The following is an 18,316-nucleotide window of genomic DNA, read 5'->3' on the forward strand; positions in this document are numbered from 1 at the left end:
AATAGAATGTAACAAAAGAAGCTCTGACTGTCAAAATATCCTACGTAGCTAAAATTGTAATTGTATTATGGTTTTCCTTGACCTCTTCTATAATGACATCCCTTTCGAATCATTACGTAAACACAGTATTATCAGGACAACAGAATTGAAATACTACCTCATAAGCCTGTTGTACAGAATAATTTCATGTAGTTGTTACATGGGATGCACAACCAAATATGTTGGTATCTTGGACAAGGAAGTAATTATTTGCCTTTACAGTACAGATAAATTTGTTTAATGTATATTTGTTTGCAACTTCGCCAGTTTTAATCCCAACTTTTTTTTATGCCATTAGACCCCTGTGTTATGGTGTGATCATGGAATAATAGCATAATGAAGAATTGTGTATATGGCAGGCAGCAATAATAATAATAACAACAATAACAATAATATTAAGAAGACGAAGAATAAGAAAGATAGGGAAATAATGAGCTGGAGATAACTTCAAGTATCATAAGCTGAATTTCTGATAATGTGTGACCATTTTTTTCCAAAATGTGTGGTTTATATAATCTAACACTCACTGTGGAATAGGAATGTATCTCTGCTTTCTGCTCACAATGTCGGTCACCTCGAGAAAGCCCGTTGCACCAGGCACAGATTTTTTAGGATCTGCCAGATCTTCTGGAGCTTGTGATGCAGGAATGTTCCTAATTACCTGAAAAAAAAAGCAAGAACATTATGTAAAGAATAGTAGTAGTGCTAGGAGCACTATGGGGTTTTTACTGTTACTGCCAGGCAAATATTGGGATGCGGGTGACTAACAGAGGGCAGGGCAGGATTTTGTGACTCACAGGTGTAAATGCAACAGGCGGAGGATGGGGCAGAACAGGGCAAGGCAGCACAGTGTCTGGAACAGCTTGCTGTGCGAAGGCCACACAGCTGACGGGTGGCATACAGACCACATGCTCTCACGGGGTGGGTGAGACAATGCCTCCCAATATGGGTGCACAATGTGTTGCAAAGTACTTCCTTTGCTGTCCTGCCCTGCCCTGGCTTCCCTCAGTTGGCTAAGTCCCAATGTGTGCATGGCCTAATTGAAAACACTCTTAATGTACATGCTTCACATTACAATATTTTTTATCATAGGAATGTGTTGTGTTGTTGCTGGTGCTGTTGTTGTTATCTCTGTCAGGAGACTGGTTTGGTGCAGCTCCCCATGTTAATCTAGCCTATCTCCTCATATCAACATACAGTTAAACTTGCTTATTGCAATCAAGCCTTGCTCCCCACCCACTTCCACTTCCCAACGTTACCTACATGACTATTCCCCCCCCCCCCCCCCTCCCCATTAGGATGTGCCCTATCAACCTATCCCTACCTTTAGTCAAGTTGTGTCTATCAGTTCAATCCAGAATCTCTACATTAATTATCTGAGCTACCAATATCATTTTCAGAATTCTTCAGAAGCATCACTGCAGAAAAACTTCAGGTTTCTTCCTGTATGTGCTGTTCATTATTCATATTTCTTTTCGGCGCAAAGTTATACTTCACACAAATACTTTCAGGAAGTACAAAATGGTTGGGTTGGGTTGTTTGGGAGAAGAGACCAAACAGTGAGGTCATCGGTCTCATCGGATTAGGCAAGGAAGTCAGCCGTGCCCTTTCAAAGGAACCACCCCGAAGCGATTTAGGGAAATCACGGAAAACCTAAATCAGGATGGCCGGACGTGGGATTGATCCGTCGTCCTCCCGAATGCGAGTCCAGTGTGCTACCACTGTGCCACCTCGCTCGGTACAAAATAGTTGATTATTGGTAGAAACTTGCTGATGTATTGCCATTTGGCGTTTGTCTCAGGACCTTTGACCAACATTTATTTAATGTCTTTTCTGATGTTTCATCAACATTACTGGCTGGCATTCCCAAAGATTCACCCTCCATTGCTGATGGCAGACTGAAGTCAAGCCTGTCAAAGGTTATATGTATTCTCTATACTAATGTCACTGGGGGAAGGGGGAGAGGGTGATTCCTTGATCAATATATCCATAATATTGTCTTCAACTATTTTTACTTTGTACAGCCCCTCTATTTATTTCTTACATCTTTCAGTCTTTCCTTCTACTGACAGTACTGGCTCAACATTTAAGCTCTTTATATTTGTGCACCAACTTTTTTCCCCAAAAGTCACTAATTTTTCTAAAGGCAGTATCTATCTTTCTCATAGTCATGTATGCTTGTACAGCTTTGTATTTATATTCTGTCGGTTCTGGATTTTCCATTTAACACGTCCTATCAATTTAATTAAGAAATGCTAAAGTGGCTACTATTCATTAATTTTTTAGAAGGTACATTTCTGGGTATCCACATCCTCCAAAAAATGTTGTTGCTGTTTATTTTTCTACTGAACCTTTCATAATTTTTCCTTCATCTGCCTTTATTTAGAAATAAGTGGATTTATGAGTGCAATTCAACATTACTTCCAAACATATTGATAGGGATATTTTATATCAAGTGTGAGATCTACTAGGTCATACAGCTGATCTCTGAGAATAAAAAGGGCAACACACTGAGCATTAGTGATACAATCTTTGTGATTTATCTGTGTGACTCTAAAGTTGCAGAGTATTATATAGATTTTTTTAGTGCCATCATGGAACATCAATGAAATTGCATCATTCATTTGCAATAATCTACTGAATTAATTTACACTGACACTTGTGAGTAGCATCAAAGCTCAGTACACTGGCTTGTCCATCACATAATTTCTACATCTCGTTAATTACTTCTGGTAATTTCCTTGCTGAAGTCAAAATCATTTCCTGCACTATGATTACATGACTTTGAACTCCTATCAGGCTTCCAATATAAGTTGCTAACAAATTTTGTGAAATCTTTGCAATCTCTAGCCTCCAGATTCTTGTTTTGCAACAGTATACATAATGGATCATCTTTGCAGTTTTGATATTGTATGATCTTGCACAAATTGTGTGGCCTTAATCATGTCAAACTGAGAAAAGTTGATCAATGATGTGGCATGAAACTACTCATATTTCTGAACTACTGGTTTACTGAAGACACTTCAGCTATCTTCAGGAAAGTTTTTGCAGCCACACCCAATTATGCTTATGTGGTTTGTGTCTTTTGTGAGAGCATGCAAGGAGAATCTAAGGCATGTACCACTATGCCCAGATCACAGCTTGTTGCTCTAGTGCTAGAAAAATAGCCTACCTGAAAAATGTTTATCGTCATGCAATGACAATTGTAGGTTGAGAAGCAGAGCACATGAAAACATTGCATTAGTTTCATGAAATTCTGACATGTGAGGAGAACCAGGGATGTGTGTGTTCGTGAATGGTTTAAGGCTGCACCATGCACATACCACTGATAAAGTGCAGGGCTTCTATTCAGCAACATGTGCTTCTTTTTTGTAGTGTATTACTTTATTCCAATATAAATTGTGAGGTGATGTTGAATAAAATGTTATCTCACTAATTCAAGCACTAGTTTGTCTTTTGTAAACAATAACTCTGTGCAAACTGACACACAATTTTCCTTCCGTTCATCACCCAAAACTTTGGGAACAAATTTTGCACTCATTCATCTTATTAGTAAATTATTGGGCCCATGCAAGATGCATGACTCATTGTCATAGGGAAGAAGGAAGCTAAGTTCCTTAGTAAGCTCTCAAATAATTATTCATCTTTATGAACAAACAATTTTTGCCACTTTTTGCACATTTTCTTCTGTTTTTGAGTTTAATGGACGTCCAAAATGTTGCTCATCTTCTATCCACTCATTTCCACTTTTAAATTGGTCATACCATTTGCAAACAGTCTTCAGAGTTACAGCATTATTTCCATACACCAATTTCAACATTTCACGAGTCTGTTTGGCTGTTTCTTCCAACTTGAGACAGAACTTAATGTTCAGGCATTGTTCAAAATCTATGACATGTGACAGTTGCAGTAAACATAACCTCACTTTAACGTCTCTGGATGGTGACTGACAAGTCAGAATGCGTTCCCACTTGGCACTGCGTGTCTCAACGGATCAGGCTGTCAGACATATTACATAAAATAGTTGTAGCATCAGTAGTTGCAGCTAAAAAAATTCATTCACTGTAGTTTTTGATCACACCTCATACTTTATTCAGAACATTCTCACATCATAGCAGGAAACTGATTGGTTCTAAGTGCCAATACAAAAGCTTTTACAAGCCGATTTTTGCAAAGCAGGAAACAGCAACCAGCCACTGTTAATAGTGTTATTTATGTACACCTGTTTAGAACAGATAGTTTCATCTTCAGATGGTGTTCACATTTGTTGTTGTTTACATTAGTTGTTGGCTGTAGTTTTTTTCAACATTAATGTAAACAACAACAAAAGTAATATAAACTACAACAACGAAATTAATATAAATGCGAACAGCCCTCTGAAGATCAACGAGTCAGTTCAAAATCGGTAACAGAGCCATTTGTCTAAATAAATAGTGTTCTTAATTATGGCTGGTTGCCGTTTTCTTCTTTGTTAGAATCAACTTGAAATTTTGTACACTGTCAAGGTCTCAAAATTTTTTGACAAAATATAGTAGGAAGAAAGTTTTTGTTCCAAGCACCATTAATACTGAGACAATACATTTTATTTGTGATAATACACGTACATAAGTACAACATTACAGTTTTAACTAGTAGAACTGAAGTCAACAAAAACCACTTCTCACAGAATAAAACTGTCACTCTGCAGCAGAGTGTGTGCTGATACGAAACTTCCTGGCAGATCATATCTGTGTGCCGGACCGAAGTTTGGAAGGTAGGAGAGAAGGTACTGGCAGAACTGAAGCTGTGGGGGCGGGTCATCAGCCATGCTTGGGAAGCTCAGTCGGGAGAGCACTTGCCCACACAAGCAAAAGGTCCCAAGTTCAAGTCTTGGTCTGGCACACAATTTTAATCTGCAAGAAATTTCACCAAGCCTCATATTTTCCAAAATTTGCAACTCCATAGGGAAGCACAGCTTATCACAAAGACTAGGTGGCACCCACTAATGCAAGTTTGAAAGAGTTTCTCCATGGTTTGATACCTGGGTCAAGTATAGGGACGTGCAACAGAATACTTAGAACACAGTAGCACTGAAAATGCATTTTGTGAAAAATGACACTTAGAATGTTTTCCATTTCCATTCTTCGTATGTAAACTTTACAGAAATGCACTGAAACATGAGAGACAAGTCAACTATAAAGGCACACTGATTGGACCCAAAATTAGTGACAGGAGCATAAAACAGGACCACAATAATTACATAAAGTTAGCTAGATTGTCTGTAACCATAATCCAAATGAATTCTGATTGTCTGACTGATTCCCCAGTGATCTATGTCATTGTGAAAGTATAACACCAAGTGAGTTTTAGGCAAGCTTTGTTAACAATGTAAAGCAAATAATCTCTGTCAATAATATTGTGAGAGAATTTCATAACACATAAATAAAACTCTCGCGCAAATCTGCAATACTTAAAATGTGGTTACATGAGTCATCTGTTATTTCCTGTGCTGCGCAATTGTGTGCATATAATCCTATGAAGGATACTAATTTTGGTTCAAAACTGCTAGCATATAATTTCCTGCTGAAACACTGATCAGCAAGGCTGTTGGGGCTCTGACAGCACAGGGTCTGTTGCATGTGCTACGTGTATAAACTGCCTCTGAGTAGGCAGTGTAAAATCATTTTTTTTTTATGTGCATGCATGTTTCATGGCTCCATTAAGTGCTTGAGTGGGAAATCATCCAGTACTGTAACTTGGAGCCATGTTACAAACAGCTTTGTCTCAGGAATGGACTATTTGAGGAATGTGACGGTGGCACATTATGAATTGATCCATCTTATGTTCCAATACTGATTCAGTTTTTAATGATTGAAGTTCAACAAAGATTAAATTTTCAACCAAGAATGAATTAAAAATGTAAAATGATAATTTTTCATTGAGCTTTAATGTCTATCAGTGAAGAATACTGTAATTATGAAGATCACCATGTGTAATGGCACCACAAATAAAACACAACCAACAGAAAAATTTGAATGAATTTGGAAATACATAGATAGCCCAGAAGCTACAAAGCAGACTTACTATTGACTTTTCTGCACTCACATTTTTATTTAAACCGTCCCATGCAAACTTTTCTTTTTCTCTTCAGCCTTCCTCAAAGAAGATGCCACTTTTTTACCATAACTCTAGTTTCCTGCTCCTTATGTTATTTTTAATCTATGTTTGGATCCACTTTCTAAGATTTTATACTAATGTGTCAATCTGACTAGTTATATGTTTTAATTATACCAGTACTTCATAAGAGTTATAGTAGTCAAAGTCTGATTTCGTGAACAACAGAGGGTCATATTGATAAGATCGAGAAATCCTTTTCAGTTGTAAATAATATTTTATAAGAATGGCTATTTTTGGAGACTACTGCTCCATCATTGGGTACTACACACTGCAACAAGAAGGAGAGGGCCATGACATAATACAAATTTAACATACTTACTTATATTGTTTGTCAAGTTATGGGTGTGGTATGGGTAGGCCAGTTACTTACAATATATTTAGCTCACACGTATGTGACACTAGGCTCTGCAACATGAAAGACGGCACAGGGTGTGATCAATGTCTGATCTGGATACAAGCTATGGTTGTGGGATGGGTGGGCCAGTTAATTACACTACATTTAACTCACACATATGTGACACTAGGCTCTGCAACATGAAAGACGGCACAGGGTGTGATCAATGTCTGATCTGGATACAAGTTCAGCATCTCAATCAGAGTGTCAGTTTACTGTGTGTGACTGAATAGACATGTCACATATGAACACAATTATATACAAATACATGGGCTTTCATATATTATGCAGTTTTTAAATTGACTGATAATTTTTTTTTCTCGTTTACAGCACTGTATTTATTACTTTTAATATCAATGGAGGTATAAGTTGCGGCACAAATTTCTTTTCTCCCCAATTCTATTCAGTACCTCCTCATTAGTTACATGATCTACCCATCCAATCTTCAGCATTCTTCTGTAGCACCACATTTTGAAAGCTTCTATTCTCTTGTCTAAACAGGAAAGTATTATCATTGTGAAAACTCATTACGGAATTGGCAACTGCTATGCTGAGACTGTTGCACTTCGTGGGATCTACGGACATAATAATTCTCCTATAACATCAACAGTTCTGTGGTTGAAAAAGAAATTTGAGGGAATAGTGCCCGTTGCAACCATCAAATCACCTGGATGATACTGTATGGTTTGTAAGGAACAAGCCACAACATTGGTGCAGGATAGTGTGGCTGTGAGGCCTCACAAGTCGATTCGAACATCATTCCCAACAACTGGGAATTTCGACAGCCTCTTTGCAAAGAACTGTGAAAAAGGATCTTCATATGCACCCATAGAAGATTCAGTTGACACAATGTCTTAAATCCACAAATAATTTTAAATGGACAAATTTCATCAAATGGATTCTCACAAAACAAGAAGAGGACAATAATTTCCAAAAAGAATGATCTTCAGTGATACGGCACATTTTCGCCTGTGTGAGTTCGTTAACCAACAAAATTGCCATATTTGGGGTCAAGATAACCTTAGAGTGACCCAAGATATCCACATGCATCCACTGCAAAGTACATCCTGGTGTGGCTTATGAGCAGGTGGTGTGATCGTGATCGGTCCCTTCTTTTTTGAAGATTTTGATGGTAATGCAGTAACAGTTAACAGTGAGCATCATCGTGAAATGGTCAGACACAACTTCTGGCCAGCTCTGCATGAAGTGGATACAGCCACTATGTGCCTTCAGCAGTACGGGCCCACATGTCACACATCCCATGAGTCAATAACCCTACTCCATCAGTCTGTGATCTCACTTTATGGTGAACTGGAATCGCCTCCCAGATCTTGTGACCTTACTCCATGTGGGTTCTTTTTATGGCATTATGTGAATTCCAAGGGCTACGAGAACAAACCACATACAGTTCTCCAACTTAAGAGTTATTATGAACTTCACAGACTAAGTAACTGCCTGCCGAGACTGTGGAGGTGGACATATGCCTGATATAATTTAGAAATATGTAATAAGTTCCTGTGGGACCAAACTGCTAAGGTTATTGGTCCCTAGCCTTACACACTACTTAATCTAACTTAAGCTAAGTTATGCTAAGGACAACACACACACCCATGCCCGAGGGAGGACTCGAACCTCCGACAGGGGGAGCCGCGCGAACCACGGCAAGGCATCATAGACCACGCGGCTACCCTGTGCAGCGCCTGATATAATTTTCTGGACTTAAATGGGAGTGTATATATAGATGAAAATAAAAAAATAAATCTTTTTATTTTGATGAATTTTTGACTTTATTACAAACAATGGGAAATGTAGGGTGGAGTGTAACAATATTAGAGAGGAAAGTTGCTACTCACCATATAGCGGAGGTGCTGAGTCATGACAGGCACAACAAAAAGATTCACACAATTATAGCTTTGGGCCATTAAGACCTTTGTCAGCAATACACACACATACACACATGCACACACACACTCACGCAAACACAACTTGCACTTGCACTGCAGACGTGTGTGCAAGTTGCATTTGCGTGACTGTGTGTGCGCGCGCGTGTGTGTACGTCTGTCTATTGCTGACAAAGGCATTAATGGCCGAAAGCTATAATTGTGTGAATCTTTTTGTTGTGCCTATCATGACTCAGCATCTCTGCTATATGGTGAGTAGCAACTTCCCTCTCTAATATTGTTATATTTGATGTAATTACTGTATTTTTAAAAATTACAATATATGGAAGACCACGTGTATAATTCAGATTCAAATATTACCACCATGGTTAGTCTAGTAAACTGATACAACAACAATATGTTATGGTGTCCTGTACATAATGTACTGATATACAGAAAATATGCAGTACCTGTCCGTGCTCAGAGAATATTAAAGGATGTCCCAGACTGCGTGTGGATCTGCTGTTGCTCGACTGCCATGTGTACAGTTCCTGCTGAGAAAGATCTGGAAATCCAACAGCAAGTGTGACTGCTGAGCCAGACTGTGCAAGCAAACGTGACGGTACAGATAGTGATTGACCCAGTGCTTGGGATAGTATATTTGATGGCACTGTCTTATAACCACATGCTGCAGTGTATACATTTGCAGAGCCTGTTTCTTGAATTTCTGACAGCAGGCTTGGGCAGGGGTCTGAAGGTGAAGATGATGTTAGCACGTATCTCCTGGAACATAACATATTGACATGCTTGTAAATACAGGTAAAAGTCATAATAAATTTTAAAACAACTAAGTGAAATAAAGTAGTGGCTCTCCAAAGGCTATCTACATCTATACACTGCAAGTCTTACGTCGTGTGGTGGAGGGCACTTCTGGCATCATTACATGATCCTCCCTTCCCTGTTCCATTTGCGAATGGTGCAAAGCAAAAACTGTTGGTAATCCAGCATATTACCTCTCCTTTTTCTGATTTTTTCATTGTAGTTTTTTCACAAGATGTATATGAGAGGAAGAAAATAAGGTTCTTGACTCTTTCAGAACATACACTCTCAGAACCTCAATAGTAAATCTCTCTGTGATGTGCACAATCACTCTTCTAGTGCCTGTATCTGCATTTGTGACAAAATGCGTCACTTTTCATTTGACCACCTCTGTCTCTTCTATTAATCCTACTTTGTAGGGGTCTGAAGCTGATGACTAATACTCAATAACTGGTCGAACAAATGTGGATGAATTGCAGTTCCTTACTGTTCTTCCAAAAAATCTCAGCCTGTCATCTGTTTTTCTACTATTTGTTTTATGAGTTCATTACAGTGACTGGAATCAGGCAAAACTGGGAACAACTCAAAAACAAGCAAAGAGTGGCCAAGGGTGTTGACAGTGAGCCCCAAAACTGACAGATGGACAACATGAGAGAAAGACAGGCAATAGAGATGGCATGACAGAATAACAAGTCCAGTTAGCAAATCAAGATTGGAAAACTAAGACACAGCAAATTCAGAACCAAGATAATGATACATAGTGAGATCAGTACCATAGCACAGAGGAATCACAATCAGGCCAGCACAGTGGGTGTGTCTAGGCAGTGGCACTCGCAGCGGACACACCAGCGTATGCAGACACAGCTGCACCACCTAACAGCCATAATTGATTTCCACACCATCTGGCGGGCATTCGAATGTGCCAGGCCGGGATATCAGAATCATTTACTAAGATTGTTCCATATGGTTGCTCCTAGGTATTTTACAGTAGTTACCATTTTTAATGATGTGTTGCCGATGGTGTAAGTGACCACTAACTATTTCTTCACCTATTTGTGAACAATACATTACATTTATTTATATTCAATGTCAACTTTCAGTCCCTGCACCAGTTGTTGAGACAACTGCGTCAACTGTGAACAGCCTTCAGGACCATTCAAAGTTATCTATTAGATCATTTATGTGCATTGTAAACAGTAACAGTTCTATTAAACTACCCTGTAGTACTTCTGAAATACCTTTATATCTGTTGATTTTGTTTTGTTTTGTTTTGTTAAGAACAATGTATTGAGTTCTACTTGTGAGGATGTTTTGCATCTAATGAGATTAGTCTGATACTTTGAAATCTATTTTATTACAAAACAATAGTCCAGAACGGTATCAAATACTTTCCTGAACTCTAGGAACATGGTATGAATAAGGGCAATATTGCCCACAGTGCTTTAGATCCCATGGAAGAACAGAGTGAACTGAGTTCTACAATATCTTGTTTGTGGGGTCCATGTTGATTTTTATAGAGGAGATTTTCATCCTCCAAAAATGTCATAATACATGAGCATAAAACATGATCCATAATTCTACAACAGACTGGCAAAGGCCAAGTGAGAAAGGCATATAATTGTGTGCATTTGTCCTACCACTCTTCTTGAAACGGAATAATCTGTAACTTTTTTCCAATCACTAGGTACCCTTTGTTGCTCGAGCAGTTTATGATAAAGCACTGATAGAAGAGGAGACAGTTCTTTCACATAATTTTTCTAGAATCTCACAGGTATCTCATTCACTCAAGGCACCTTTCCACTACTGAGTGATTTTAACTGATTCTCTATTCTCTGATGACTTATATCAATATCGTGCAATGACTGAAAGGACAAACTGTACCAGAGGTTGAAAATACCACTTCAAATGCAAAGTTCTTTTATTATCACACAACCGGTTTTGGCTATTATAAGCCCATCTTCAGGTGTTGTAACTTGGTGCTGTGGCCCCCGAGCGCTGCGGTGGACATGTACTAGGCACGGTGTGCTACCTAACTCCCTGTTCGACGCTCATACGTAGCACACCGTGCCTAGTACACATCCACCACGGCACTCGGGGGCCACAGCACCAAGTTACAACACCTGAAGATGGGCTTATAATAGCCAAAACTGGTCGTGTAATAATAAAATAACTTTACATTTGAAGCGGTATTTTCAACCTCTGGTACAATGCTCTGCTGCGGATGTTTCTCCTACAGGATTGTTCGTAGGACAAACTGTATTATAATCTTCCACAGTGAAGCAGTTTCGAAAGACCAAGCTCAGTGTTTTGGCCTTCTCCATGCTGTCTTCCATTTCAAGGCCACTACGGTCACTGTCCAAGTGAATAGATGACTTCCTTGCAACACCCACAACAATTGCTGCTCCCGTAGTCCTATGACCACTGATGCTCTCCTCTATGCTAACTAATTTGAAAATTTTGGATCTTTTTGCTGTAGGAAGTTTAAGACATTGCCCTCATGATTTGGTTCTCTAATTAACTGCCTAAAGTAATTCTCATAAAAGACATTCAGGACAATCCTGTCTCTGGCACCAGATTGATGGCATGACCCTCCCATTCGGTAAACTGAATTCTCATCCTGTTAAAACAACATGATCAGGAAACTTACAATATTCTGCATGAAACATCTTGACAGATTAAACCCGTATGCCAGACTGGGATTTGAACACAGTATCTTTGCCTTTCATTATTGAGTGTTCTCTACCAACTGAGTTATCCAAGCATCACCCCACGACATGTGCTCACAGCTTTACTTCTGCTAATACCTATCTCCTACTTGGATAGCTCAGTACGGAGAGCAATTGCCCGCAAAAGGCAAAGACCCCAGGTAAGTTCCAGGCCAGCATACAGTTTTAATCTGACAGTAAGTTTCAATTCAGTACACGTGCTGCAGAGTGAAAATTCATTCCAGAATATTGTGCATGTTCTTACTGACGGGCTCTGCCACTATAGCTTCTGATGCAGGCAGTCCATAAAAGCATCTGACTCACCTTTCAGGCTTAACTTCACAAACATTATTTCACATTCTGTATCCTTACTAGATATTACTGAATTCCTTACGGCAATAAATGCATTACCAGCCATGTGTATACCCCTTGATCTATAACTACCTGACACCTAACCTATCCTTGTGATAAAAATCCAAATCTCAATTTAGGATTTTTCTGCTATTCCTGTTCAGTTTAAACCAACTGTCAGTTTCTGACACTATCCGAGCATCATTAACTTTAATAAGTGATACTAAATCTGAGATCTTATAATTTTTGGCCCTGCAGTTTACTAACAGCACATTAACCTTTTTGTTGTAACACTGTTCACGTTTACGTCGCACTTCACTTAGCGTAGACCGGGACTGTGTCCTAGGCCTGCCCGATGTCCACTAACTGGGCACGGCCCGTGCTGCCGGAGTTGTTGTTGTTGTTGTTGTTGTTGTTGTCCTGCCGGCAGACGTTGCGTCCGAATTCTCGCGTGCCCTCTGGTGGACGGGACTCTACTTGCGGCAACTACCGTCCATGACGCGCCGTGCCAATGTGCGCCTCCCGCGATCTTTCTGGTGGCTACTGCACTCCTCCTCCTTCGGGGGGTGAAGCCACTGTGATCCACTGCGTCGGAAGGTGGAGCGTCGAGCAGGAGCGATGACCACATCCATTGGATGGCCGGAGTCGAGGGGATCTGCCAACCCTCGAGGCGGAACCTTCGAATACGGCTGGAAGTGACCCACACGAAGAGGCCCCCGTCGTCCCACAACCAGAGCCCGGGACAGAACGGGCGACAAGCTGTCGAACTCTGGATCCTGTTCCACCCCGGGAGGGGCAAGACCCAGTGGCGGGGACGAAGGGGAAGGGACGACCACAGGTGAACCAACCTCCTGAGAAACCGGGCCTGCTAGGGGGGCCGGCTCTCGCTGGGGCATCTCGAACGATGGCGATGCCGGTGCTGGAGCTACTGGAGGCTGCCAAGGCTGAGAACCATTGCAGTGCGGCAGAGGCACAGCGGGGAGAGGAGGCAACGTCCCCTGTGAAACCAACACAGGTGCCGGCAATGGGGACGCCGGTGTCCTAGAGGGCGGAGGGTGGGTGCCCGAACGTGGACGTAGCTGATTTTGGTGACGACGTACCACCCGGTCCCCCGCCTGCAAGGTATAGAGCCGGCGGCCATTTCGGCACAGGACCACCGCAGGTATCCAACGTGGATTGCGACCAAACCCACGGGCCCAGACCGACATACCCAGTGGAAAGCCAGGTACTCCGTTTTGTGAAAACTGGCGAGGACCAGGCCGGAGGAGGTGCAGCAGAGTCCTAGGTTGACGCCCATGGAGGAGCTCTGCGGGGCTGCGTTCTCCCATTGGTGTGGTCCAGTATGCCGTCAGGAAAAACGTCAATGCTTCCTCCGCAGGAAATTCGTGCACATAATTTTTCATCTGCGTCTTAAATATGCGCACCATGCGCTCGGCTTCCCCATTCGATTGCGGATGGAAGGGGGGAGAGCAAACGTGCCGAATACCGAAGCGCCTACAAAAATCCTGGAAGGTCTGCGAAATAAACTGCGGTCCATTGTCCGAGACCAGGGTGATTGGCAGACCTTCCACAGAAAACAGTTTTCGCTAGTGCCTGGATTGCAACTTCTGAAGTGGTTGAGGAGCAGCGAACCACATATGGGAATCGAGAATAAGCATCAATGACAATGAGCCAAAAATCGTTGAGAAACGGGCCCGCAAAATCGATGTGAACACGTTCCCACGCTTGGGTTGCCGGCGGCCATGAAAAGAACGCTGCCCTGGGAGATGCTTGTTGGCTCGCACACTGGGAACAGGCGGCCACCAAATGCTCAATTTCTCTGTCAATACCGGGCCAGTACACATGTCTGCGAGCCAAGGTTTTAGTACGGGAAACACCCCAGTGCCCCGCATGTAATAACATGAGGACCTCCCGTCGTAAACTTGCAGGAACAACCACGCGAGGAGCTGTATCATCGGTAGCCAGAAGGAGAATGCCTTCCAAGACCGAGAGGCGGTCCCGTAGAAGAAAATAAGTACGAAGAGGGTCCGAGGCCCGGCCCGGAGGGCGGGATGACCACCCCTGCTGAATGAGGCGAACTACTTGCCGGAGAACCGGGTCAGCTGCCGTTTCCCTGGCGACTCGAGAACTAGTGATCGGGAAGCCATCAACCGCTTGGCGGGACGCCTCATCCAAATGAAAACACATAATCTCCTCTCGATCAAACGTAGGATCCGGGCCCACCGGAAGACGGGAAAGAGCGTCGGCGTTGGCATGCTGTCCGGTAGGGCGAAAATGTATGTCATAATGGTACTTAGAGAGGAACAAGGCCCAGCGCTGTAGTCTGTGGGCCGCCCTATCCGGAATCTGAGAGGCGGGGCCAAATAACGATATTAACGGCTTATGGTCAGTGATTAACTGAAACTTCGTGCCATACAAGAAAGGGTGAAACTTGGTGACAGCGTAGACAATGGCCAAAGCCTCTTTTTCCACCTGGGAGTAATGGGCCTGCGCGGGACTAAGCGTTTTAGACGCAAACGCCAGTGGTTGCTCGGAACCATCTGGGTTGCGACGGGCCAGGACCGCCCCCACCCCATACTGCGAAGCATCTGTAGCCAGGACGAACGGCTTATGGGGATCAAAAGTAGCCAAACAAGGAGCTGACGTGAGGAGGCCCTTCAACGAGGTGAACGCTCACTCGTGTGCAGGCGACCAATCAAAAGGAACACCCTTGCGCAGAAGGCAGTACAGGGGGCGGGCTATGTTGGAAGCCCTGAGAATGAACCGGTGGTAATAGGCTATCTTGCCTAAAAAAGCTTGTAACTCTTTCAGCGAAGCGGGCCGAGGAAGGTTGATGATACCTTGGACCAAACTGCCTAGTGGCTGGATACTGTGCCGAGAGATGGTGTAGCCCACATACTCAATGGATGATTGAAAGAAGGTTGACTTATGCAGGTTGCAACACAAGCCCACAGACCTGAATTTGAGAAAGAGGGTGCGAAGGTTGTGCAAGTGTTCCTTCGTGCTGTGGCCTGTGACAATTATGTCATCCAGGTAATTAATACAATGAGGAATTGTCGACGTGACATGCTCAAGATAACGCTGGAATATCGCCGGGGCACTGGATATTCCAACGGCCAACCGCTGGTATTGGTAAAGGCCAAACAGGGTGTTGACTACCGCCAACCGTTTGGAGTCCTCATCCAGTGGTATCTGATGATAAGCCTCCGACAGATCGATTTTCGAAAAATAATGGCCTCCCGCCACGGAGGAGAACAATTCATCAGCACGAGGCAAAGGATAGGTGTCCACCACCAATTGGGAATTAATGGTGGCCTTGAAATCGCCACAAAGACATAATTTTCCCGAGGGCTTCTTTATAATAACGAGGGGTGAAGCCCACTCACTGGAAGAAATGGGAAGAACAACCCCTAGGGCTGTCAGCCGGTCTAGCTCTTCCTTTACCTCAGGGCGGAGAGCCAAGAGGATCTGCCTCCCGCGTAGAAAATGCGGGCGAGCTGACGCCTTCAACGTTAAGTGAGCTTCAAAATCTGAAACACGCCCCAGGCCCTCCTCAAAAATATCTGGAAAGTCGGAGATCAAAGATTCCAATGATTGATAGGGAATGTCTTCGGAGACCAACTGTATGGTGTCAGCGATAGAAAAACCGAAAGCTTGAAAGGCATCCAGGCCAAAAAGGTTAGCTGAGCTCGCATCACTGACAATAATAAAAGTAATAGGCCGAGTGACTGATTTGTAAGTCACGTCGGTAGTGAATTGACCCAGTAGGGGAATGAACTGTTTACCATAACCGCGTAGACGCCGGAAAACTGGCGCCAACAGGGGTGATCCAAGGTCGGAATAAGTTTGTGCATTCAACAATGAAACTGCCGCGCCCGTATCGACTTGCAGTTGTAACCGGCGCGACTGAACCGACACCTCGATAAAGAGTTGCGTGCCGATGCGTCGGGAGCCTGGCCCGATGACACTTCCTGAATGACAACGTCCATGTCCTCTGTACCTGCTTCCTTCGATTCTTTTGAGGCTGAGCGGCAAACTTTAGCAATGTGACCTTTTCTATTACATTGGCGACAAACGGCCCAACACTGGGGGCACTCTGACCGATCATGATGTATATAGCACGACACACAGGACGGCAACAGGGGCCGGTGGCCGGAATTCTGTTTACGCGCCGTGCGGGAGCGGCCGTAACGGCTGGATTGTACCGCTCGCACGTCGTCCACCCCTGACACAGTGGACGTGGCCACGCCGCCCTGAACCTCCGCGACGTCGCACCACGCTTCCAGCTGTAGACCTGCTGCGTGAGAGACTTCATACGATTGAGCAATGGACAGGACTTCCTCGAGGGAAGGGTTTTCTAACTGCAGGGCCCGTTGCCGGACCTCCCTATCAGGGGCCGAACGAACAATGACGTCGCGTACCATAATGTGGGCGTACGACTCTTGCGACTGCTCCGTGACAAAATGACACTTGCGACTGAGACCGTGCAGGGTAGTGGCCCACGCCCGGTAAGACTGATGGGGCTGTTTCTTGCATTGATAGAACTCAACCCTAGCCGCCACAACATGCGTGCGGCAGCGATAATATGAAGACAGCAATGAACACAATGCGTCAAAAGACAAGGACGAGGGTTCCTGCAAAGGCGCTAGCTGCCGCAAAACATGATACAGCGAGGGAGATATCCAAGACAAGAAGAGAGCACGACATACCTCCGCATCGGCAACATGAAACACCTGGAAATGCTGCCGAAGGCGATGTTCATATGTGTCCCAATCCTCCGCCGTCTCGTCATATGGGGGAAAGGGAGGAGGGAACGGCGCCGGAGCAGACGGCGTGGAGAGCAACGCCGGAAGCACTTGTTTCATGGTGGCCATGAGTTCCGTCTGCTGCGCAACCAAAATTTGCACCAAATCCTCCATGCCGTGGAGAAGCTGCGAAACCGGAACAATGACGCAACACACGAAAGAACGACCCTACTCGTCGCCAATTGTGTTGTAACACTGTTCACGTTTCACTTAGCGTAGACCGGGACTGTGTCCTAGGCCTGCCCGATGTTCACTGACTGGGCACGGCCCGTGCTGCCGGAGTTGTTGTTGTTGTTGTTGTTGTCCTGCCGGCACAGGTCGCGTCCGAATTCTCGCGTGCCCTCTGGTGGACGGGACTCTACTTGCGGTCTGTGAAGCGCCGTGCCAATGTGCGCCTCCCGTGATCTTTCTGGTGGCTACTACACTTTTCTCTTTCTGATCTACAAGGAAGAAAGTTCTCTGGGGGTAATGTGCTGTTCTATCTTTGATTGTGGCGGAAACTCATCATCAATCCTAAGGAATGGTTCCTCTAACTAAAAACAAAGAAAAGCCATAATATGTTTGTTTGCGTGGCCATCTTCCGCAGCAGCTGACTTCCTTGCAACGCCCACAACCATTGCTGCTCTCACAGTCCTATGACCACTGATGCTCTCCTCTATGCTAACTAATTTGAAAATTTTGGATCTTTTTGCTGTTTGGATCTGTTACTATAGGTTATCCATCTTGAGCTGACTGCAATTTAATTAAAAGGAATCACACCATACGCTTTTCTTCATATAGCACCTTCTGTGATTATTCTGCAAATTGTAACAGATAGTAAATGAGAAGCCATGTATCTACCCCTTGTACTGTAACTATATGACTAGCCACTTCCTTTGTGTAGTGCATGCCTGACTTAAGGAGGGGACCCTACAATTCACCACCTGATAGGCAGAGATTGAGAAATTCACATCTGAGATTATCTCAGAATCATATGAGCCTATGATTTAAAACTTTCAATTGGCTTCAAAGCAAAGGAGCAAAATTAACTCTGGGTATGATGCTGCAAATAGTGAACCCTGCTTGCAGCCTACAGGCAGTGCTAGCTACCTTCACCAATGCAGCTAATCACCAGAAGGAACTGAGGATGGTCACAGAACCAAAGTGTCATTTATGCCAACATGATCT

At 43.4% G+C, this 18,316-nt stretch overlaps 1 protein-coding gene across 1 annotated transcript in view; it reads right to left on the bottom strand.

Annotated features, from left to right (window-relative positions):
* Window positions 1-18,316, bottom strand: part of LOC124621879 (von Willebrand factor A domain-containing protein 8) — a 264,064-nt gene that overhangs the window by 60,429 nt on the left and 185,319 nt on the right. Inside the window, exons 24-25 of the mRNA XM_047147344.1 lie at window positions 8,940-9,252; window positions 567-700 (exon numbers count right to left, since the gene is read on the bottom strand). Of these exons, the coding sequence (XP_047003300.1) occupies window positions 567-700; window positions 8,940-9,252 (447 nt within the window). The remainder of the gene's footprint in view (window positions 1-566; window positions 701-8,939; window positions 9,253-18,316) is intronic.

This window comes from Schistocerca americana, chromosome 7 (genome assembly GCF_021461395.2).
Source record: "Schistocerca americana isolate TAMUIC-IGC-003095 chromosome 7, iqSchAmer2.1, whole genome shotgun sequence".
NCBI lineage: Eukaryota > Metazoa > Arthropoda > Insecta > Orthoptera > Acrididae > Schistocerca > Schistocerca americana.